This window comes from Linderina pennispora (assembly GCF_002104995.1).
Source record: "Linderina pennispora strain ATCC 12442 chromosome Unknown DL89scaffold_11, whole genome shotgun sequence".
NCBI classification, from domain to species: domain Eukaryota; kingdom Fungi; phylum Kickxellomycota; class Kickxellomycetes; order Kickxellales; family Kickxellaceae; genus Linderina; species Linderina pennispora.
In genome coordinates, this window is record NW_024468259.1 from 56,126 (window position 1) to 78,415 (window position 22,290).

The following is a 22,290-nucleotide window of genomic DNA, read 5'->3' on the forward strand; positions in this document are numbered from 1 at the left end:
GGGCCGGGTTTGGCGGCTTGCCTTGTCGTCCTTCCAATGCAACTCGGCTCGGTGCAGCTCGCCAGCATATCGCGCATGTACACAGCAGCAGCCACAACATGTATATGGCTACATGCCTCATCTGCAATGAGTCGAATATAACATGTTGACAAAACTGATACATGGCTGAAACTAAAACAAACTTTAGACATAACATCACCTAGGAAGTGGATGGAAAACTACCGAGTCATTGTCGCTATCGTAGTTGGGGTGCGGCCCAATATTATATATGCTTATGTACGGACTATAGTCGTCGTAGTAGCTAGCATCGGAGCGGATATGGCACTGCCGAATATCCTGCATCCACTGCTTGATATCGTCATCCGATGGCGCACAATCCGCCTGCCACTGCTGGTGGTACAGCCCGCAGGCACCCTGCACCTGCGATCCGATCTTCGACCAGCTTGTAAACACGCGGTCGCGCATGCCCATCTTGTCAAACTGCGCTGAACGAGGGTGAACTGATCTGTGAACGTACTGTGAGCCACTCAGGCGGATGGGCGACATTCAGGCAGACGTCACACACGAATATTGGCAGAACGAAAATTGGCTGCAGCGACTCGGCAATGCAGAGTGCCTCGAACAGCCAAGCAGACTGCGATCCGCCCAGACGGAAAGCCAGCTTCCAAGCCAGTAGAGCAGGAATCATTGTATAGCAGGTGGCAAGCCACATGCGACCGCGAATGCTCGCTGCACTGCCCAGCATCCGACACCATCGAGGCAGTCGGGCTGCTGGCTGAGTACTTCGCCATCTTGCGCGCCTTGACCAGCGAAAACCCCACCGACATGACTGTCAGGACCAGCGAGAACATAATCCATATACCCTCGGTCAGCCAAACGGTAGCAGAGAACTTTGCATATGTGGTCTCGACCACCTACGCTGGCGCCGCGAAACTCCGCTGAGTCAAACACGTACAGGACTGGGTGGGTCACCACCAGGGCGATCAGAAAACATGCAATTTCATAGTAGTCACTGAGCCGCCGCGCCAACCCAAAGCTACGTAGCCCGTAGCGCACGAACCGAATCCAGGCCAACCGCGCACAGCACCAGCAGCGCGTTGAGCACCAGGCTCATGGTTGCCACAAATATAGGGAACCGCGCTATCAGCAGGCTAGCCGTGGCAGCATCGCTTGTATGCGCGAGTGCAAGCTGGCTGGCTGCGTAGCTGAGGGACGACAGCGACAGGACGCTGACAACCCGGCACCGGAGACTGTCGGCCTGCGATTTACTAAGGTGGATGTTGGTGCACAGAGCCCCCACAAATGTCAATGCCGATATTACAGTCGATGCCAGATTCAACTGTCTAATAGTGCGTATAGCATGCTCATCCAGCGAGGGCCCACCAGCACCATCGAGAACCATAGTCGTAGACATTATCAAAACGAAAGGATAGCAGAAATGATAAATAAAAGCCGTAATAGCAAAAGTATAAAGAAATGGTGGTTGGAAATGAAAAGAAGAAAAAATGTGAACTGTATAACTATTTGCCCGTAGTTTTACGAATGGAAATACTGTTGAGACGCAGGTCAACTGGCAGATCTCTCTCTGGATGGGATATACTCGGTCAAGCTATATATGCATATCAGTGGAAGGCTGCTGCATACTCATAAAGTCATCCAGCAGTCACTGCCCAAACAGGCAATAATAATTGTAGACCATTCTTCCTTTGTTGCATATGGACCGAATATTCCATATTGGCTGATTGTGAAAAAGCTTCTCACTGACTTTGTCGCATTATGTTGTACCGGCAATTTTACGTTGAACATAATGGAAAATATCCATTATCACGGTGTGGCAAGAGACTAGGACCTTCCGCAGGTTACATAAAAGAATAGTCGGCTCAATGTTGGCCATTGGTATGCAGAATGAGGTGTAAATAGAGCCGCAATTCATTTCGACAATAATATTTGTTCAATATCGACAATCCGTGGATTGTCGAAAACGACAATATGAGACAGCCACTACATGGCGCAAAAATATTTTTATTGAATCTCAATAGGCACGCTCCAGCTGCGGGACATTGTCGACATTACTTAGCAGCATGCACCCACTAGTCAAGCTGTTGGTATCGGCGCTATCAGCGGCAGGTATCACTGAGAAAAGAACATCTTGTGTGCTGAGTGAAAGGCGGATCGGTAAATAATGCCTTTGAGCCACTTGTGCTCTGTGTTACACTCGCCATAGATAGTCTGTGTCCCAACAATAGACACTTGAAGCAACGCAGTTGTAGGTAATATGACGCTGGATGGATGCAGCATGAAGTGTATTTTAAGAGAGAATAGCAGCGTGGATTCTGGTAGTGTGAACGCGGCTAATTCCGGCTCTCTGGAACCTTGCACATACAATAGCTGGCGCCGATACCAGCCTCCTCGCATGTACGACCAGCCTTTTGTGCCGAAAATAGCGATCGCTTCCAGTCGTCAATATTGAATTTCGGCCAGTCCGCCAACGCGCGGAACGTATAATGTGTTTCAAATGGAGTCATCAGCCGCTGCTCGTTCGCCTTGAATGGCGACAGACCATCACCTGTGTGCTCTTGGTATGCATTAGCAAACTGGTACAGGTACTCAGGCATCGACATGGCAAAGAGCGGGTTCTGGTGCTCGATCCGTCCGTTCTGCGTAAAAACAAAGTTTAGTCCCATGTGGAGACCATGGTCTGCACCGAGAATAAACACAGTGTCCTCCAATTCGCCGCTATTGCGCATGCCTTCGATAAACTCCGACAGTGCATGATCCATCGTGGCAAGGACCTCGCTAGTGCCCTCGTGTCCCTCCATGAATGCAGCAGTGATCATATATGGCTTTCCATCACGCCTGCTCGCGCGAATATCACGCTTCAGCTTGCGGATGTAGTCGAGCGCATATTCATGCAAATACCTTCCGTACAAGCACCGTGCAGTGATCGAGTGCGTTCCCTTGAAATTCCCAAACGCATTGCCGGTTTCCGGGTATACTTCGGGCAGGCAGAACGGCGACGTCAGCTCGTAGTCCAAACTGCGGTCGGAGAACGCAAATGTTTGCGGATCGAACTTGTCGGCTAGATATTCCTGCGGCCAGTCTTCGCAGCCAGTCTCAACACGGGCTGTCACATATCCGCGGTCGCGATAATATGCCCAAATCGGCAGCTGCTTTTCTTTTGATGGGTAGATTTCGCCAGCGAACATAGGCTTTGGTGTTGTTATCCGTGCTGAATCCGACTGAATGATAGCGATATAGCTCGAAAAGGCGCGAGGTTCCGGGGCGGTCCAAGGTGCGCAGGACACGTGCAGTGCGTGGCAGGCGACGGAAAAACATGCGATGAGACACAGCATCGAGCATCAGGAAAATAACATTCGGGCGCTGTCTCCGTGTGTGCGCAATCTGGCTCACATCAAACCAGTCGTCGTCATTAGTGCTCCGGTCTCTGCGGGTATCCGAGTCCGCAGGCGGGACGTATTGAGGGAGGCTGCGCGCGGGCGGGCTCACTCGAGTCACAACACTGCTGCTTGATCCGCACCGGACAACAACCGACTGGATGCCGTGCGGTACCATGAAGGGTGCACTGGTGTAGGGCATGCGCCGGGTTGCATTCAGGACATTGCGGTTGTAGCCATTCCATAGATCCTTGTCCTTCATCGGCCACAGGCGTGTATCGGGAAGCACGTCGACATAGATCTTATCCTCATGTCCACAGTCCACGTGCAGAGTGCCGGTTTCGTCAATGTGCGCGCGGATCTGCAGCTTTTCCTTCGCACACTTTGATGACCCAGCCCAAAAGTTTTGTGCACCGGCAGGCAGCAGGTCAATATAAGGGATGTTAGTGCCGACCCATTGGCACTCGCCGGGGATATACTGGAATCGACCCAGCACACCTTGGTCAAACACGCGTCTGTAGTGCACCAAGGATATACCTGCCGATATTCCAGCAATAATGGATGCAACAGCAAAGTACACGAGGAAGTTCTCAATCTTGCACCACAGTATGTAGAATACTGCAATGGCTATGTTCAATGGCACATAGATTGCCAAAAACACCAGGAGGTTGTAGAATCCGTGCTTTTCGAAGCGCTCGCCGTGGTCGTAGCAATACAGCACAACCATTGTGCCAAGCATCGCCAGAAATGTCACCCGTCGCATACTTCTGCGCATGCGGCTCGCGTAAAGCATGACGGTAATGGTAGTCATACACGCTACTGACACCACAAGTTCAGCGCCCATGATTCCCAAGTGCTCGTTGATGTACAGGAGGTTGTCGCCTTGGAGCGACATAAGATACGAAACAGTGCCGATGAATAGCAAGAGAGCAAGGCCCACGGGTTTCGGTACAGATCGGACTGATAGTCGCCACCGGCTTTGGTCAGTCGAGATGACATGGGTGTATTTAGGCTTGTCCCAGTCATAGCTGTCTGCACGATATAACGGTAAGCGCTGGTGAATATTGTGCCGCGTAAATGCCATGGTATCGTCTGAAGGTGGAACAGGCGTTAGCGTAAAAGTGCAGAAAAAGGAGCTGTTCGTAGGTGGAAAAGGAGAGGGCGTGCGGAGTTTCCTCTGGTTTATAGCCGAGTGTTTGGAGATGGAAAGTGGCCGTGGAAATTGGGAACAGGTTATTAGCTTGGAATGCCCTGCAAAACAATCAAAAAAAATCAGCGCCCATCCCTAGTATAGTGAGCTGATTGTAGCTAGCCCGCTGCCACTAACAATCACCTTTTGTCGCCTCTGCTCTATCCGGTCTGTAGTCCAGTCAAGCGAAAAAAAACGGCAAAAAGAACCAACGTGTCTGAGCGTGGGGCCTATGAGCCTCAGTCAGTTTCTTGCCAATGTTTAGCATGTATGCACAAACATATAAACGTCGACCATTATAAGCGAGTTTTTAGGTACTCCCTTGCCAACCAGCGTCGCAGAGTGCCTATTCAAACTAGTTTATCTGTCTGTCTGCGTGTTACGCTTTAAAATAAAATATTTTACTATATTTTACTATTAATGTGATCACAATTAAGCTAGTATTATTTACAGTCTTAGGTTGCCTATATTAACATCTACTCTATAGGAAGGCTCAGCACCAGCACCTTAATTTTGTAGCAGCTTATACTTTGCAGCAGCTCATAAATTGAGGTCAATAAATTCACTTCAGCTATAAGGTATTGTATGATAGATTTATTCTTAGATCACCAATAGTTTTATATTTTGTTGAGTCAATTGCCTTGTAGCATATCAATTCTTTCTTCTTCTTTAACTATTTCATTTTTAGCTAGTATTTCAAGTATCTTCAATCCAACCCTCTTTTGAGCTCTAGAAGCACTTGTATCTCTATGCTATAACATTGTATTTATATTCACTAAAAATTAAATAAAAAAAATAAAATATGATATCAGCTAGTAGCTTAGAGTTAGATGAACATTGCAGAGCTAGTGCCAGCCTATGTAGTTATTGATACAGAGTATGGATATAGGAGGTCATTCAAAGTTACTTATCTGCATAACAATTATTTATGCATATTGAAACTACTAATAATTTCAGTGAAATAAAATTTTCACCTAAACTGCTATCAGTATCTTAGAAAAGTTTTAGTGAATATAGGAGGTCATTTATAGAGGCCATTCATAAATATAAAAGTTTAAAGAAACTAAATATCTATTATCAGAACAACCATTTAACAAATAATAAATCAATTACTAGTAGTAGATAAATATTTTAAAATATAGAATGTTTTGTAATGGCCAAAAAGATTCTAGCAACTAGATTAACAAATAAACAAAGATGCCAAATATGGTGCTTCTATGAAACCCCTTTGGCATCCTGAAAAATTTCAGTTGATACACAATTAATATGCTTCTACTGAGATAGAGGCTGTATCCCGAGAAATCAACTGAAATTTTTCAGGATGCTGAAGGGGGTTTCATAGAAGCATCATATTTGGCATCTGAATAAGAAAACAATAAAAATATTAATAATTATTAAATAGCTAACAACTTCTGACTGATCTCCTATAGTTACTAAACTAGGAAATAAATATTTTAACCTTCTAAAGCTATTTGCTCTTTTATTTTTTTTATACTTCTACAAAACCCCTATTGGTATCCTAAAAAATTTCAGTAGATATATAATTAATATGCTTCTACTGAGATAGAGGCTGGGTTACTAGAAATCAACTGAAATTTTTTAGGATGCTGATAGGGGTTTCAGAGAAGTGTAATAATAACAAAGGAATATGAAGTTTTAAATATTAAATATTAAATACCTAGTTTAGTAACTATGAATAACCTCCTTAGGTAAAATAAAAAATTATATCTTTATAATCATTTTTAAGCATTTAAACATTCTAGATACAATAATAACTAATATCTATACTATAAACATCTAGTAGCAAATAACTATTCTAAAAATAATTACTTAATTATCTAACAAACAAAATTATAATTTACTAAATTTTATATTTCTATAAATGACCACTTTAATATATATTTAACTCTTCTATAATTTCTTATTTGAATATTATTTAGGTACTTCTATGAAACTCCTTTTATATCCTAAAATTTTTAGTATATTTCTTTTAACTAACCCTATATCTCAGTATAAGTATGCTAATTATATTAACTGAATTTTTAGGATACAGAAGGAGTTTCATAGAAGTACCTAAATAATATAAGAGCAATAAATTATAGAAGATATGAATACACATTAGGTAGTTTAGTAACTGTGAATAGCCCCTAATAAGAAAATATGCCTTCTTATTAAGGTAATAAGAATATCTAAAGCAGAATGTAGGAGATAATTAGAGTGAAGAAATATATATGCGAAACGTGGTTAGATGGTTTACAATTATCACATGACTTCCAAACCGCAAAGCAGCTGCATAAAATCAATCAATCAATATTTAATTATGGGATTAGCAATAGGGAATTACCAAGGGGGAGTGCCTAATCGCATCTTGCAAAGTGGGATGCATTAAGCTGCAATCGTTGTCGCGGCTTTTTATTTAGAAAAATAGAGCAAGAATTGTCAGCCTGGCGCCTATTGGCTTCAGGTTCAAGAGAATCCAGTGCCTCCTCTCCACACCACATTAATGGACCATGGCCTCATCACATAAGCGCATATTTATAGTTGATGAGCTTGCTATGTTAGTTAAGTTTTAATTATCGCCTTTAAAAACCTCTCCACAAACTGAATAAAATAGAGAAAAGTGAATAGACGTGTTGCGTAGAGGTGTTTTCAATGCGGCCGTTTGTGCAATACATCAGTCTAGACGTTAGCTCCATAGTGTAGACTATAACGGGGCTCTTGTTGACGCCTGGCTTGCGGTCACCTGACTTGGCTGACATGTCGACGTCAGGGACAGCCGCGACGGGTGCACAACAATAAGTAACACGACGCTGGATGGATGCAGCATGAAGTGTATTTTAAGAGAGAATAGCAGTGTGGATTCTCGTAGTGTGAATGCGGCTAATTCCGGCTCTCTGGGACCTTGCACATACAATAGCTGGCGCCGATACCAGCCTCCTCGCATGTACGACCAGCCTTTTGTGCTGAAAATAGCGATCGCTTCCAGTCGTCAATATTGAATTTCGGCCAGTCCGCCAACGCGCGGAACGTATGATGCGTTTCAAATGGAGTCATCAGCCGCTGCTCGTTCGCCTTGAATGGCGACAGACCGCCACCTGTGTGCTCTTGGTATGCATTAGCAAACTGGTACAGGTACTCAGGCATCGACATGGCAAAGAGCGGGTTCTGGTGCTCGATCCGTCCGTTCTGCGTGAAGGCAAAGTTTAGTCCCATGTGGAGACCATGGTCTGCACCGAGAATAAACACAGTGTCCTCCAATTCGCCGCTATTGCGCATGCCCTCGATAAACTCCGACAGTGCATGATCCATCGTGGCAAGGACCTCGCTAGTGCCCTCGTGTCCCTCCATGAATGCAGCAGTGATCATATATGGCTTTCCATCACGCCTGCTCGCGCGAATATCACGCTTCAGCTTGCGGATGTAGTCGAGCGCATATTCATGCAAATACCTTCCGTACAAGCACCGTGCAGTGATCGAGTGCGTTCCTTTGAAATTCCCAAACGCATTGCCGGTTTCCGGGTATACTTCAGGCAGGCAGAACGGCGATGTCAGCTCGTAGTCCAAACTGCGGTCGGAGAACGCAAATGTTTGCGGATCGAACTTGTCGGCTAGATATTCCTGCGGCCAGTCGTCACAGCCAGTCTCAACACGGGCTGTCACATATCCGCGGTCGCGATAATATGCCCAGATCGGCAGCTGCTTTTCTTTTGATGGGTAGATTTCGCCCGTGTACATAGCTTTGGTGTTGTTATCCGTGCTGAATCCGACTGAATGATAGCGATATAGCTCGAAAAGGCGCGAGGTTCCGGGGCGGTCCAAGGTGCGCAGGACACGTGCAGTGCGTGGCAGGCGACGGAAAAACATGCGACGGGACACAGCATCGAGCATCAGGAAAATAACATTCGGGCGCTGTCTCCGTGTGTGCGCAATCTGGCTCACATCAAACCAGTCGTCGTCATTAGTGCTCCGGTCTCTGCGGGTATCCGAGTCCGCAGGCGGGACGTATTGAGGGAGGCTGCGCGCGGGCGGGCTCACTCGAGTCACAACACTGCTGCTTGATCCGCACCGGACAACAACCGACTGGATGCCGTGCGGTACCATGAAGGGTGCACTGGTGTAGGGCATGCGCCGGGTTGCATTCAGGACATTGCGGTTGTAGCCATTCCATAGATCCTTGTCCTTCATCGGCCACAGGCGTGTATCGGGAAGCACGTCGACATAGATCTTATCCTCATGTCCACAGTCCACGTGCAGAGTGCCGGTTTCGTCAATGTGCGCGCGGATCTGTAGCTTTTCCTTCGCACACTTTGATGACCCAGCCCAAAAGTTTTGTGCACCGGCAGGCAGCAGGTCAATATAAGGGATGTTAGTGCCGACCCATTGGCACTCGCCGGGGATATACTGGAATCGACCCAGCACACCTTGGTCAAACACGCGTCTGTAGTGCACCAAGGATATACCTGCCGATATTCCAGCAATAATGGATGCAACAGCAAAGTACACGAGGAAGTTCTCAATCTTGCACCACAGTATGTAGAATACTGCAATGGCTATGTTCAATGGCACATAGATTGCCAAAAACACCAGGAGGTTGTAGAATCCGTGCTTTTCGAAGCGCTCGCCGTGGTCGTAGCAATACAGCACAACCATTGTGCCAAGCATCGCCAGAAATGTCACCCGTCGCATACTTCTGCGCATGCGGCTCGCGTAAAGCATGACGGTAATGGTAGTCATACACGCTACTGACACCACAAGTTCAGCGCCCATGATTCCCAAGTGCTCGTTGATGTACAGGAGGTTGTCGCCTTGGAGCGACATAAGATACGAAACAGTGCCGATGAATAGCAAGAGAGCAAGGCCCACGGGTTTCGGTACAGATCGGACTGATAGTCGCCACCGGCTTTGGTCAGTCGAGATGACATGGGTGTATTTAGGCTTGTCCCAGTCATAGCTGTCTGCACGATATAACGGTAACCGCTGGTGCACATCGTGCTGCGTAAATTTCATGATATGGTCTGAAGGTGGAACAGGCGTTAGCGTAAAAGTGCAGAAAAAGGAGCTGTTTGTAGGTGGAAGGGGGGAGGGCGAGCGGGGGCACCTCTGGTTTATAACTGTAGTTCTGGGGATTAAAAGTGGCCTTGCAAATGGGGAAACAGTTTATTGGAATTTTCTGCAAAGCAATCAAAAAAAAACCAACGCCGATCCCTGGCTTCGTGCACTGATTGCAGCTGGTCCACTGCCACTAACAACCACCTTTTGTCGCCTCTGCTCTATCCGGTCTGTAGTCCAGTCAAGCGAAAAAAAAAAAAAAACGGCAAAAAGAACCAGTGTGTCTGGGCGTGGAGCCTATGAGCCTCAGCCAGTTTCTCGCCTATGCTTAACGGTCAATGTTTATGCGATTATGCACATAGGCTAAGAGCAAGTTTTTTTTTTAAGAGGAAGGATTGCCGGCCTGGCATCTATTGGCCCCGGTTTACGAGAGTTCAGTGCCTCCTCTCCACACAACATTAGCGGACCACGGCCTCGTCACACAAGCGCATATTTATAGGCGATGGGTCTAGAGGAAACGGAATGTGCGATGCATGCGCTCGATGACTTGGCGCTTCTGGCGCCCAGACAGCCTGGCACTCTCAAGGTCCCTAACATCCTGCAGGAACATCGAGCGCGCTCTGGGGGGAGCTGGCAGCCAATTGTGACCGAGCCTCAGGACGCCAGGGGCTGCGGCATTCGGCAATGCCAGGGCTTGGCGGCGCAAATCAAGTGTGAGGCAGATTAGCTGGCCCTGCACGGCCGGCGGCACAGGCTTCGACTCATCGATGTTAAGCAGTCGGTCAATGTCGCGCATGGAGACCTGGATCGATGCAACCGCATGCCGGCTGGCGCCGCTGATCCAGCGCGACAGCAGGCTGCTGACCCAGCTGGCTGCAGAGTACAGCGTCAGGGTGGCTGGCACCGTCGAGAGCAGCAAAAAGTTGAGCTCGTTGGATTTGAGCAGCTTGTCAAGCGCTGCCATGGTCTGGCCCACGTCGACTTTGACTTTTTGCACCTGTATCAGCATGGCCTGCACGAGGTCGCCAAACAGAACATTGCGGAATGGCTGCTGCATCTCGCGCGCATAGACACTCATGACGTCAGACAGGTCACCCCCCATTACACGCTGGCGGATAGCCGTAGCATCGGAATTGCCGAAACGGGAGGCAAATCGCACAACCATGTCCTCCAGCGACTGGAAGTCTGACACCAGTGATTCCTCGGTGGTGACGCTGTAAGTGTGCTTGCCGTAACGGATGGTCTCGTAGCCGCTTCGGAGCGGCTGTATGATGTACTGCGACACATAGTTGCACATAGTTGTCAGGCTGTCCTTCGCCCAGTTGGCGATGTCCTCGCTGCGTCCTGAAATATACTGCGACAAGTACCGTACGCTGCAAAGGACTACTATTCCGGGGAGCCACGCTCGTGTGAACAGTGACGGGCGTCTGTATGCTTTGATCTTGTGCAGTTGGCTGGATGACAGGCTGTTGATGCGTCTGGCCATGTCCAGCGTGCTTGCAGCCAATGTGGCAAGATCTGCATCACCCTGGACCGAGATGGGCTCTGACCTGGATCTGTCAGCCGAATTGATGATATCAGCGATCTGCTCCACCAGCCCGGTAACTGAGATGGCCGTCTGGTTGTCAACCGCAGACGCCTGTGACAGCTGCCCGATCTGCAGTGCCAGACTGTTACGTGCCAGTTCCAGACCGCGCAGCTTGCCGCGCACCTCGCGCCGGGTCAGGCTCAGAATATTGACTTTCTCGGGCACCTGCGGCAGCCTCGCCAACGAGCTGTTGCGGACAAGCGGCAGATCAGGGAACAGGAGCCTGGTGGACAGGAAGTTGTACAGCTCTTCTGCAACCTGTCTTAGGCTGACGTTATCGCGCATCGCGAACTCGATCATTGCAGCGGCAGCTTTTGTGATACAGACGTAGGCGCGCGCTGGCAAAGACTCGACAAAGTACAAGGCCAGAGATATGGCGCCGCTGTCCTGCGCCGCCCAGTAGTCCATGTCGATTGACAGAGGCAGGACTGCAGAGAGCAGTTGCTCGATGGTGTGGGCATGGATCGCTGCAACAGCGCTCATCAGCACCAGCTCAGAATCAGTCTTGCTCGCTATGCTGATGCTCTCCGATGCTGTGCTGACGATGAGCTCCAGGTCTTTGATTGCGCTGGCGATGGTTGGCCGCCTGCTGGTCTGCGCCTGGTCGCCCATGCCTTCTTCCTTATTATCATTGGTGATGACTGCAGCTGTGCTTTCGTCGGGCAAGGCAGTCTGCGGTGTACCGAGCAGCTGTGTTGTCAGGTCGAATGCCCGGCCAGCCAGTTTGGTGTGGCTGCTGGCCCTCTCGCCCAACTCATGGTGTCGGTGTGCTAGCGCCCTGAACACTCCCGAGTAGTGCTCGTCGACAAAGTCCATAGTTCCTTTTCAATACAGCAGAAGATAAAGGTGAATGGCGAGAAAGAGGGAAAAGCCCAAGGCCCAAGGACAGCGATGCAGGTCCGATAGTTGCCAAGACGAGCCGCGGCTCCGGCTCGCTGCTTTAAGTCGGCGCGTGAAAAAATTCTCCACTCATTTAAAGCGCCAGCTTCAGGTTTCCAGCAGCCGAGCACCTCTTCTCTGTACTAAAATTTTTCAGTCGCTTTTTCATCTACTCAATGCTGTCCCTGTGCTGGTACGTATCTCTGGGGTATATTCCGCCCACCTGTTCCCCCTGTTCCATGTTGTGATATGATGAACGACGCCGCCCCAGGCGGAGACTGTCAATGTCGATAACATGCGTATTTAGCCAAACACAAATACCCTACTGATCAAAACATGCACGAACCCAGCAGCTCGTGTCAGATGAAGATGAGAAAGACGAGGCCGTATTTACTAATAACCAGGCTTTCTTGCTCTCGCTTAGATTTCGATCCGCCGGTGCCAGGACCGCTGTAGCCTGCTTTCTCCAACTCATTTGTACAATAACAATGCTGCATTTCTAAAAGGTAACGAATCCCCGATATCCACCTGCGCGCTTCGCACACCCTGGGCTGATGATCCAAACTTTCCATGCTAATTCTGAATCGGCAGAGGTGCCGTGTAATGCAGAGCAACCGGCTTAACCGCCATTAACTGACCAAAACTACGCGAAAGCGCGTGCAATTGCCATCTGGATCCAACGTACTGACAACATCCCGATCCTTTCTCTAGGTAAGCTGCTCCGCCCAAGCACACATCTGTTTAGTTCTAGATCATTTTTGCAAATAAAATCTTTTCCAACCCAGCTCAGCTGCGACTCGGCCTGATCGGCTCAGTTCATTAGAAACATTGGAAAAAAAAACCTCTGCCTGGCTTTATAAATTTTTTATTTTTTATTTTCGCTTCTGCAGCTCTTGTTCGCTTCAATTTGCTTCCCTTTCTCTTTGTATAAATCACAATCATGGACGTCGACGCTACACCACAGGAGGAGCCTAAGAACTACATTGCGCTGCTGGAAGTGCCCGAAGACAAGCTCGAGATTCTGCCGGGTGCCAGCCAGGACCTGACATCCGCGACCTTCTGTGTCAAGGAGGAGGACCACACGCTGGGCAACGCGCTGCGGTGGGCCATTATGCAGAACAGCCAGGTCGACTTTTGTGGCTACTCGATCCCGCACCCCTCGGAGGCCAAGATGAACGTGCGCATCCAGACCACGGACAAGACCGATGCTGTCCAGACCATGGACAAGGGCATTGACGATCTGAAGTCTGTTAGCCAGTTCATCAAGGCGCGGTTCCAGCAGCGTGTGGCCGAAAACAACTATGCCCGCACCAACTAGAACCGCTCCGGGATGTAGAGAATAAACAGCAGAAAAGATAAAAAGCACACGTAGCGTAATGTATGAAGGCGACAAAAATTTGAGTAATATTTCTTTTGTGTTCAAGCGAGATGGCGAGGGGGTTGGGATAAACTACTTGGATTCGCGCTCTCTACTGGGCAGCGATGGGGGCCGACTCGGTCGCCCGCTTCTTGGAGTTTTGCTGCTGCTGCTGCTTCTGCTGCTTCTGCTCACCCTTCTTGGCGGCAGAGCTACCGCGCTTGTCGATGGCGCCGTTGAGCACCTGCGACCGGAACACCAGGGCCTTTGTGCGCTCAATCACCTGCTGGTAGATCGGGTTGTAGCTCGGGTTCATGATAACGGTGTTATCCTTGAAGTCCACCTTGGCGTCCATGCGTGTCTCACGGATGAGCTTGACAATCCACTTCTCGCCCTCCTCCTGCTTCATATTGAGCTTCTTGGTCAGGCCAGCCATGTCAATGCGCTTGTGGATGCGGCAGTACACCTCGGCCAGGAAGTAGCGCGCGTTCTCGACAAAGTCGTCGACGGCGCCGGTCAGGAAGAAATCCTTCTCCAGCACCTCCTCGCACTCCTCGAGCTTGGACGCAGCCTTGTCGAAGTCAAAGTCCACGTACAGGGCCTCGACGAACTCGGTGATCGGATCGCGGTACATGTACGACTCCTGCTCGATGATCTTGGCCAGCTCCTTGATCATGTTGCGGCGCTTGCGGTTTGTGACAATGGCGGCAGTCAGGTAGCGCAGGATCCACGGGCACGCGTTCTGGATCGTGCTCAGGTACTGCGGCAGCAGGAATGTGTCGACGATGCCATCGCGGCCCTTCGGGTGGTTGAAGAACACAAACAGCGACCAGTGCAGCAGCCACGTGCGCTGCTGCAGCTGCTCCGTCGGCGTCTTGAAGTGCGTCTTGTCGATCGTCTCCTTGAGCTTGCTCATGTCCTCGTACGCAACCTCCCAGTTACCAAGCAGAATCTCCGATGCGAGCTTGCCCCACATGGCAGACAGCGTCAGCTCCGGGTCCGTCGACAGAATGCTGAAGTGGAACAGCATATCCGCCGATCCACCGTAGTTGCCGCAGCTGTACTGCAGCTGGCCGTAGTTGTACAGCTCCTGCACCATCTCGGGCGTGCACTGGTAGTTCTCGCGCAGCAGCTTCATGTTCTGCAGCTTGTCCTGGCGCAGCGCACTGGCGACCTCGGGGTTCTCGATGACCTCGCGAATGTGCTCCGTCTTCTGCTCGCTCTCCTCGAGCTTCTTGATCACAGCCTCGCGCCGCTCAGCAAACTCCGCCGGCAACTCATCGGTGTCGTGAATCTGCTGGTACAGCTGACCGGTAAAGTCAACCATGTTGGTGTTGGACAGGAGCTCGAACTTGGCCTTGAGCAGGTCCTCCTCCTTGTACACATTCTTAATGGACACAAACTCGAGCAGGGGGAACACGAGCTGGCGATCCAGCGATGGGATCATGCGCAGAGTCAAATCGAAATCAGCCATTCTGTATTCTTTCACGGTGCTACCCTCCTCTTTTTCGGGATTTTCTGGCAAAATTTAAAGTAGTCGGCCGGTGGCTATGACTAATCTCCTCGAATGGTAGACGAGATGGAGAAGAAAAATGGGTGGGGGGGAAAAAGAGGGTGTGAAAAAGAAGAGAATAAAAGCCGAATTGGCGAGCCTTCACCCCCTGCTCGCTGCCTCAATGCAAGTTTTTCTTCGCCTATTTTCTTGCAGGCTTGGGGAAAAATGGTGTGATGATCTGATCTTCAATGATTACCGCAGGAGATCACCGGGCGAATCACAACCTCGAATCAATTATTCGAGGTGATGCAGACAGCCCGCCAATATCGCGACCGGCCCACAGCAGAGTACGGGTTACCGCCTTTTCAATCAAACTTCAAACGATTTTGGTAAGTTTATACAAAGTGTGCTGGGCCGCGGTGTCGATTTCGGGGAATGGATGCGGATCGATGGATGCGGTCGGTTTTTGCGGAACGAAGGATACAGAGCGTGACGGACGCGAAATTCGGAGAATGCAGAAGTGGACCCCTACCCAATGGCGCACATTTGCGGAATCGGCACCGGAAGCTTGCGCAAATGCGCCCACCCTGAGTCTGTACCCTGTCGGTGCTGGAAGAAGAACCCTCGCTAATGCACAACGAATGCACCCACCCCCTACTGCATGCACTCTCGACAAATAGGTTAGTAACAATGGCCCAGACCGCTCGCAAGAACCAGCTGGCTCCCGGCATTAGCCGCCTTTCGCGCTCGAAGGTGTTCTCGAAGCGCGCTGCTTACAAGATCGCCAAGACCGCCCAGCCCAAGGCTGAGGAGGCCCCGGCTAAGGCTAAGAAGGTCACCCGCGCCAAGAAGGGCGACCTCGTTGCTGCCCTGACCGCCAAGCACAGCGCTCTGCACCCCGCTAACGTCGTGCCCCAGCCCAAGGCTGGCCGCAAGACCCAGCGCACCCAGGGCCTGCGCAAGTCGATCACCCCCGGTACCGTCCTGATCCTCCTGGCCGGCCGTTTCCGTGGTAAGCGTGTTGTCTTCCTGAAGCAGCTCAGCTCCGGTCTCCTCCTGGTCACCGGTCCCTTCAAGATCAACGGTGTCCCTCTGCGCCGCGTCAACCAGGCGTACGTGATCGCCACCTCGACCAAGGTCGATCTGTCGGGTGTCTCGGTCGATGCCAAGTTCGACGATGCCTACTTCAAGCGCGAGGAGGAGGCCAAGCTCAAGGGCACTGAGGAGGAGTTCTTCGGCAAGTCCGCCACCAAGAAGGAGGCCCCCGCTCACAAGGTCGCTGACCAGAAGGAGGCTGACAAGGCCGTCGTCGCCGCCGTCGCCAAGGTCCCGTTCCTGGCTTCGTACCTCGCCTCGACCTTCTCCCTCACCAAGGGCCAGGCTCCCCACTCCCTCAAGTTCTAAACATAGCAACCAAAAATCCATATTGACTCGTCGTTTCTTTTTTGGTTTATTGAAAGAATCTGAAATCGCGAGGTGTACGTGATATGTGCTTCTCCGGCTGCTTCAAGGGAAATGTCTGCAGTGGCGATGATGACATGTTGCTTGCTAGACCGCGGTCTACAACAGAAACGTCCATGACTAGGTTTTATTTTTCGCTATAGAATTCAGGGCTCGGTAACCATAGCGCGCTACGGCTTTTAGAATCCCTTCTTGGTCAGCCATTCCCGCACCTCGCTGATGCGGTTGCCGCGGATCACGATCTGCCGCGACACCTTTCTGATCTCGATCGTGTTGTCCTCCAGCGCAGCCGCCAGGTCCTTACGCAGGGCCTCGACATCGCCGTCAATGCGCCGCACCAGCGTCAGCGTGCGCGTTCCTGCGTTGCGGATATCTGTGTACACGGGCAGCGTCTGGAAGCGCGTGCGGTTGATAAAGTACGGGTATGTGACCAGCTTTTGCTCTACAGGGGAAACGCACAAGAGATCAGCTCAGTGGATCGGGCAGGTGTCTGGCCACAGATTCCTGTCATTTACTCGCCCAAGCTTGTTACCTGCAATGGTGCTCTCAAATGCACGGCCCAAGACGCGCTGCGGTGTGGCCGATCGGGAGAACTGGCTGCTGCGCGTAAGTAGCGACCTGAACATTATAGCAATTTGTGGTGGTGTGAAATTGAGAACGGAGGAGAACGATTGCAATAAGAGCTGGTCGACAATTTCAAATTGGCGAAGCAAAGTGAGTCCAACGCTTTATCAGCTAATACTTTTTTGTCGCTGATCTGGGATTTTTACTGGAAAGGCTGGATTAACCAGTGGCTGGAGTGCTTGTTTTTTTTGTCTGCCAGGATTCGATTCATTCTGTGGCTACACCAGATAGCGGCGACTTTGCTGTACCCAGGTCTGCTATGCCCAGCTAAGCAAGTACGTAGTAGGTGGGCTGACAACCTGTAATGGCTCAGCGTGTATGCAGCTTGTTGCAGCTTGTAATAAGAAACTGTCTGAGACTGTAGAATGTCAAACAAAAGGGAGACTGACACCATTGACTAGGATTGCGAATTCATCATTCCTACCATATCTAATGTAAGATGCATGGGTAGCTTCAATAGTGACTATAAACGCACATAACCCCCAGTTCCAAATATCCTATTACTCACAAGTTGCCATTTTATGGCCGACTGAGGGAAAAGTTACCTTCTACCATCTCATGTTTGGATATTTCATTTGGATTCCGATAAATGACTACACCATTTCCACCAAATTACAGATGTGCTTCAGTCGGCGCCCAATACATCCATACTCTTGATGGTGTTCCCCCATTCCAGCTTTATCCCTTGGATTCCTCATGTTAAAAATGTGAGCTCGATTTCTATTTGGCATTACTTTTCCACCACGGACGGGAGTTTAATATGCTTCCAGAATCAGAAAATAGCTACTATTCTGCCTATCCGTAGTCAACATTCACTAAAATTATTTGCCAACAGCCCATGCAAGTGCAATTTCCTAAACTACTCCTGCATGATCTTTCTTGTGCTCACAACATGTACTATGACATAACCCTGCTCTTTTCGTCAACATCTTTCACTTATCTATCCATTTCGATACCAACTGACATAGTCCATCAAGTGGATCGATCAATTCTGATGCACTGTAAGGAAATCTGGCTCGAGTTTCTCCCTCCAGTTGCATACATGTCGGAACAACCTTCATGTGCCTCAATAAATCAAGCGTATAGTATTCATTCAGGGACTATATTGCTACATTGCTTTGAAGAGCCCTTTCCAATTTCACTTAAAATTCAATTGGCTTGTCTCAGGATTCTTTGCATACAGGTAGAAATAGCAGCAGGGGCATACATATTCAGTCTTCTTTAACAACTACCAAAGCGGAAAATGCTTAATATTTACTGCAACCCAAGAGACCTTTTAGACAAGGAGCCCTACGACCCTGAAAGCAAACGCATACTTCACGACGTCAATGATGAATGCCTATCCCAAATGTCCAAACTACTCAACACGCTGGCACAGACTATCATGGACCTAATTCTCTATCATTTAGTGTACAGGTGCGTCGCCGGTAAAGTACACGCGGCTTTCCAAGCTACTCTACAGGAAGTTTTCTTTGCTGCCACAAAAGCCAAGCTGCCGTGCATCCCTGCAGTTGTCTGGGAAGTATGCAGCTCAAAACAACATCTCCAAGCATGTTACGGCATATTGTACCTACAGAGGGAGCCATCATTCAATGGTGTGCACCCTCAGAGTCGTTCACAGCCACTGTTCGGATGAATCCAAAGGGTTGCAGCTGGGTCACCATTGCTTTAGCAAAGGCCGACTGAAACCAAACAGCAGCTGTCCTACAGCTGATATTTTCTGGAGTTCGTGGGTAGCGGTGGTTCATGGCATGCACTATCTTCTAGGGTTGTTTGAATTATCCCTATTTATTCCGCATGGAATCACTATTTGGACAACTGCAATACACAGCATGGGGGTGATTCTGACTACATAACTGGACCACCTTGCTACAAGGCGTGCATATACTGTGACCCTCAGATATCCTAGTGTGCTGACTGCAATACGTTCTCTTGCTGGTTGCATTGCCCAAGCTGCGGACACTCGACTCAAGCTGGCCATCGCTCAAATCTAATCCCTTGTCCGAATTACCAGCAAATCCGCAATGATCTGCAAGGAGGATTCCTACTTTTGGCACTCAGCAATTTCTCCCAAGAACATTCCACATTTTGTGAACTTCTTGTCAGCCCATTTGCGCAGCCAGACCGCTTCTCCCAGCAGATATAAAAGCTCAAGACGATACTCCCAAACTTAACCTCATCAGAACTTCATCATTCTTTTTTCCTATCGAGTTATTCCCACAAAAAACTATCACCATGGATAACCTCCCGCCGCACGTTATTGACGCCATCGTCTCGTACACTATCGGACAGGACAAATCGAAAACTGAGCTCCGGACTGACGCCAAACCGCTTGCTGTGCCGCATACTCTGTACCCGCTGATGGGAATTTGCCGTGAATGGCGACGTGTCGCTAGTAACTTCATCGGCGAGTCCGCTAGCATCTTCGTCAATTCAAACCTCCCAAACCGCCAGAACGGTCCTGAGTACGCGCAGCCTCTTGGAGACATCATTACTGTCGGGCTCGAACACCATGTTCGTCATTTGCAGCTTGAGTCCACTATCGGGGACATCGCAGACGGCATGGCATACTCGACGATCAGCTCACTGCTCAGCCTATGCAAGGGCAAGCTCAAGGGTGTTCAGACAGTATCTCTCCGTGTTTCAATTGCCCATGAACCCGGACAGCAGCACTTTTTTATGATGGGACAGCCCATGGCTGACCAACAGGAGCAAACGAACATGGAGAAAGAGGTCACTCAAAATTCTAGGCGTATTGGCGAGCTGCTGAAGGAGGCGATGCCAAACATCATTTCGGTGGTGTATTCTGGTGTGCACCACTCTAGATTCAACAACCAGCCTCTGAACAACGCTATTCTGTCAGCGTTGCTGAGTGCTGCGCCATCAGCCCAGTATCTGAGCGTTCTTGGAGGCGAACTGTCGTATACCACTTTGGGAGGTGAGCTAGCACCCAATGTCAAGTACATGCACGTTAGCCTGAGTAATAGCGCTAGCAACGGAATTCCTGAGCTAGCTATTCGCTTTGCAGACCGTCTAGAGACACTGACTGTAGATACCTCAGACTATGAACAATTTAGTAAACTGTTCAAGGGTCCAGTGGACGGATTGCCTGTGGTGTACTCAAAGCTACGTACGCTCAAAACGTCAGGTAGACGCTACTGGAGACAGGGGAAAACAGCTACACTCTCCAGATCAACCCCTTCCCGGAGCTGCGGCGGCTCATATGCAGGGATATATACCCATTCACCACCAGCCATGTGCTTCGTTGGATCCAGCCCACTGTTGAGGTGATGGAGGTTAATTTCAGTGACCACTTTTATAACCAGTTTGTCGAGGACGGTGTGTTTGATGCTGGCTCGTTCCCAAATCTGCGCCACGTCAACCTGTCATGGTCTCAGGACTCTAGCCATATCTCGATTGCTGACCCATCGTCCGAACTCCCCCGTGTGCTATCACTCAGCCCTGTTCTCGAGAAGGTCGTTTTCGATACAGCCATCTCCAGTCCCAGCACTGCAGTTGCTGGCCTGTATCGGTGCAAGCATCTGAAGAAACTGAGCCTGGGTGGCTCTCGGACTACCATTGCCGAAGCGATCCAACTGATCAATAGGTTCCCAGAATTACGGGCACTGACTCTCTCTCTAAAGACCAGCAATGACGTGAACGAGCGAGGTGACATTTCCGACGCCGAAATCAAGGCGTTCCAAGAAAAGAACGTATCACAAAGTAGCTCCAAGCTCAGGACACTGGGAATCAGCACGTTTGTTTTCACCACACGACCGCGTGCTGCGCAGCACATCCTGCTACTGGCTAGTATATTCAAGTCTATCGGACGCATCGAGGTCCACAGTCTCAATGAGAAGCGCGACACAGCAATTATGGCGGCATTGGAGGAGGCCAAGGAGCACAGCAACTTTGATGGCGATGGAGACGACAGAATTCGATGCATGAGAGTTGCACTTGTTGGAGAATAGAGCGGCTAGATATGGAGCGGATGAGAAAATGGTCAGCTTGTGCATGCCTTTTAACTACCGAAGATAGCTGTATATACTACTCGACACAGCTCGGGTTGATAGTGTAAAACTGTGCGACTAAAACATAATCCTTTGTCTACTTGTTGGTGCCATTTCAATTCTTATAACCTTTTCTTTTATTTCTACCTGGAGTATCCTGAATGGGGGTATATGGGCTATGCTTGGAGTGGATGTCTCGTTTTGTAGACTGTCTGTATGCAAAGTGTTAATTCCTCGCAAGAATCATGAAATCACCATATGCAGGGCGTCTTGCGCCCATTCGGAGGTCCATGCACTCATACATACCCTCAATGGCCTTTTTCCAGGGTGACAAAGGCTGAAGACCCTCGTGCGAACTGGAGCGTGCAAATACTTGCACATAGGATGTTGTTGACGTGTATAAATGCCAGCGACCCGCACAAGAAAGCAGCATTTCCTACACCTTTCGATTCTTGGTTTCGCAACCTCAGGCTAGTTGTTTTTTATCAACATTACCAAGGATGCGTCTGTTCAACAACATCATCGTCCAGCTGTCGCTGCTAGCTCTCCTTCTGGTCTGTGCACAGCCAGCCTTGACACATTACACGCAAGCAACCAAAGACGCAACCATCGTGCGCTCGACCGCGTCCTGCCCAGACTGCCCCAACAGCAACTGCAACGAATGTGCCCAGGGTCTTCGCAAGACGCTAGTAGCCAACACTGGTGGACTTGCATACATCCGCATGATTATCGGGTTCACGCTGCCGGTTGAGAAATCGCAGGTTCGCGCATGCCACCTCTCGCTTCCTGGCTTCGTCATTCCTTTGAAGTCCAATGTCACTGTGAATTTCTGGCAGGCAGTGTCGTCAGACTGGGATGAGGCTACTATCACTGGCAACAATGCCCCTGATGCAGGTGCTCAGATTGCCTCGGTTACTGTGCCGGCAAACACCAACATGACTGCAGTCGATATCACCCCGGCTTGCCTGAATGCAGATGAGGAGGGTAACTTCTCTGTCTATGTTGGCACGCAGTTTGACCGTATCGAGCTATGGTCAAAGGAGTCGGGCAACCCAGCCATCCTCCATATAGTAGATGCTGACTAAAACTGGGGTCGTGTCTCCTGTCTACATGACAAGTGGCTGTATAGCATTATAGCACAGTTTCAAGTAGTAATCCATGCAATATAGCACACCACGAAATTCCTCTTGTCCATTGGAGTAGGTAGCAAAGTCTCGACCCCATTGTTGGCAATGGTGCAGTT

The 22,290-nt window shown here is 49.6% G+C and overlaps 11 protein-coding genes across 11 annotated transcripts; 4 read left to right on the plus strand and 7 right to left on the minus strand.

Moving 5' to 3' along the window:
• Positions 1-164: 164 nt before the first annotated feature.
• DL89DRAFT_268965 (uncharacterized protein) lies at positions 165-1,234 on the minus strand. The gene is made up of 5 exons (XM_040888095.1): positions 1,083-1,234; positions 952-1,036; positions 784-914; positions 518-734; positions 165-480 (listed from the first exon to the last, which is right to left on the minus strand). Exons 1-5 carry the CDS (start codon positions 1,112-1,114, stop codon positions 196-198), a joined length of 750 nt encoding a protein of 249 aa, XP_040741602.1. The 5' UTR covers positions 1,115-1,234; the 3' UTR covers positions 165-195.
• Positions 1,235-2,281: 1,047 nt separating this feature from the next.
• Positions 2,282-4,550, minus strand: DL89DRAFT_268968 (uncharacterized protein). The gene is made up of 2 exons (XM_040888096.1): positions 3,241-4,550; positions 2,282-3,209 (listed from the first exon to the last, which is right to left on the minus strand). The coding sequence occupies exons 1-2, from the start codon at positions 4,477-4,479 to the stop codon at positions 2,352-2,354; spliced, it is 2,097 nt and encodes a 698-aa protein (XP_040741603.1). The 5' UTR covers positions 4,480-4,550; the 3' UTR covers positions 2,282-2,351.
• A 2,844-nt stretch (positions 4,551-7,394) lies between these two features.
• On the minus strand, positions 7,395-9,659 carry DL89DRAFT_268970 (uncharacterized protein). The gene has a single exon (XM_040888097.1). The coding sequence runs from the start codon at positions 9,589-9,591 to the stop codon at positions 7,465-7,467; it is 2,127 nt and encodes a 708-aa protein (XP_040741604.1). The 5' UTR covers positions 9,592-9,659; the 3' UTR covers positions 7,395-7,464.
• Positions 9,660-9,798: 139 nt separating this feature from the next.
• On the minus strand, positions 9,799-11,757 carry DL89DRAFT_268971 (NCA2-domain-containing protein). Its single transcript, XM_040888098.1, has one exon. The coding sequence runs from the start codon at positions 11,702-11,704 to the stop codon at positions 10,142-10,144; it is 1,563 nt and encodes a 520-aa protein (XP_040741605.1). The 5' UTR covers positions 11,705-11,757; the 3' UTR covers positions 9,799-10,141.
• A 589-nt stretch (positions 11,758-12,346) lies between these two features.
• DL89DRAFT_268974 (uncharacterized protein) lies at positions 12,347-12,735 on the minus strand. The gene has a single exon (XM_040888099.1). The coding sequence runs from the start codon at positions 12,670-12,672 to the stop codon at positions 12,460-12,462; it is 213 nt and encodes a 70-aa protein (XP_040741606.1). The 5' UTR covers positions 12,673-12,735; the 3' UTR covers positions 12,347-12,459.
• Positions 12,736-12,968: 233 nt separating this feature from the next.
• Positions 12,969-13,646, plus strand: DL89DRAFT_268975 (RBP11-like subunits of RNA polymerase). The gene has a single exon (XM_040888100.1). The coding sequence runs from the start codon at positions 13,041-13,043 to the stop codon at positions 13,416-13,418; it is 378 nt and encodes a 125-aa protein (XP_040741607.1). The 5' UTR covers positions 12,969-13,040; the 3' UTR covers positions 13,419-13,646.
• On the minus strand, positions 13,570-14,931 carry DL89DRAFT_259021 (eukaryotic translation initiation factor 3, subunit 6; the record flags this gene model as incomplete). The annotated part of the gene is made up of 1 exon (XM_040885648.1): positions 13,570-14,931. One exon carries the CDS (start codon positions 14,929-14,931, stop codon positions 13,570-13,572), a length of 1,362 nt encoding a protein of 453 aa, XP_040741608.1.
• Positions 14,932-15,326: 395 nt separating this feature from the next.
• Positions 15,327-16,469, plus strand: DL89DRAFT_268977 (60S ribosomal protein L6). Its single transcript, XM_040888101.1, has one exon. It carries the CDS (start codon positions 15,643-15,645, stop codon positions 16,354-16,356), a length of 714 nt encoding a protein of 237 aa, XP_040741609.1. The 5' UTR covers positions 15,327-15,642; the 3' UTR covers positions 16,357-16,469.
• DL89DRAFT_268978 (uncharacterized protein) lies at positions 16,401-17,100 on the minus strand. Its single transcript, XM_040888102.1, has 2 exons — positions 16,946-17,100; positions 16,401-16,855 (listed from the first exon to the last, which is right to left on the minus strand). The coding sequence occupies exons 1-2, from the start codon at positions 17,037-17,039 to the stop codon at positions 16,593-16,595; spliced, it is 357 nt and encodes a 118-aa protein (XP_040741610.1). The 5' UTR covers positions 17,040-17,100; the 3' UTR covers positions 16,401-16,592.
• Positions 17,101-19,232: 2,132 nt separating this feature from the next.
• On the plus strand, positions 19,233-21,159 carry DL89DRAFT_268979 (uncharacterized protein). Its single transcript, XM_040888103.1, has 2 exons — positions 19,233-20,185; positions 20,206-21,159. Exons 1-2 carry the CDS (start codon positions 19,273-19,275, stop codon positions 21,006-21,008), a joined length of 1,716 nt encoding a protein of 571 aa, XP_040741611.1. The 5' UTR covers positions 19,233-19,272; the 3' UTR covers positions 21,009-21,159.
• A 302-nt stretch (positions 21,160-21,461) lies between these two features.
• Positions 21,462-22,143, plus strand: DL89DRAFT_268980 (uncharacterized protein). The gene has a single exon (XM_040888104.1). It carries the CDS (start codon positions 21,548-21,550, stop codon positions 22,130-22,132), a length of 585 nt encoding a protein of 194 aa, XP_040741612.1. The 5' UTR covers positions 21,462-21,547; the 3' UTR covers positions 22,133-22,143.
• Positions 22,144-22,290: the final 147 nt, after the last annotated feature.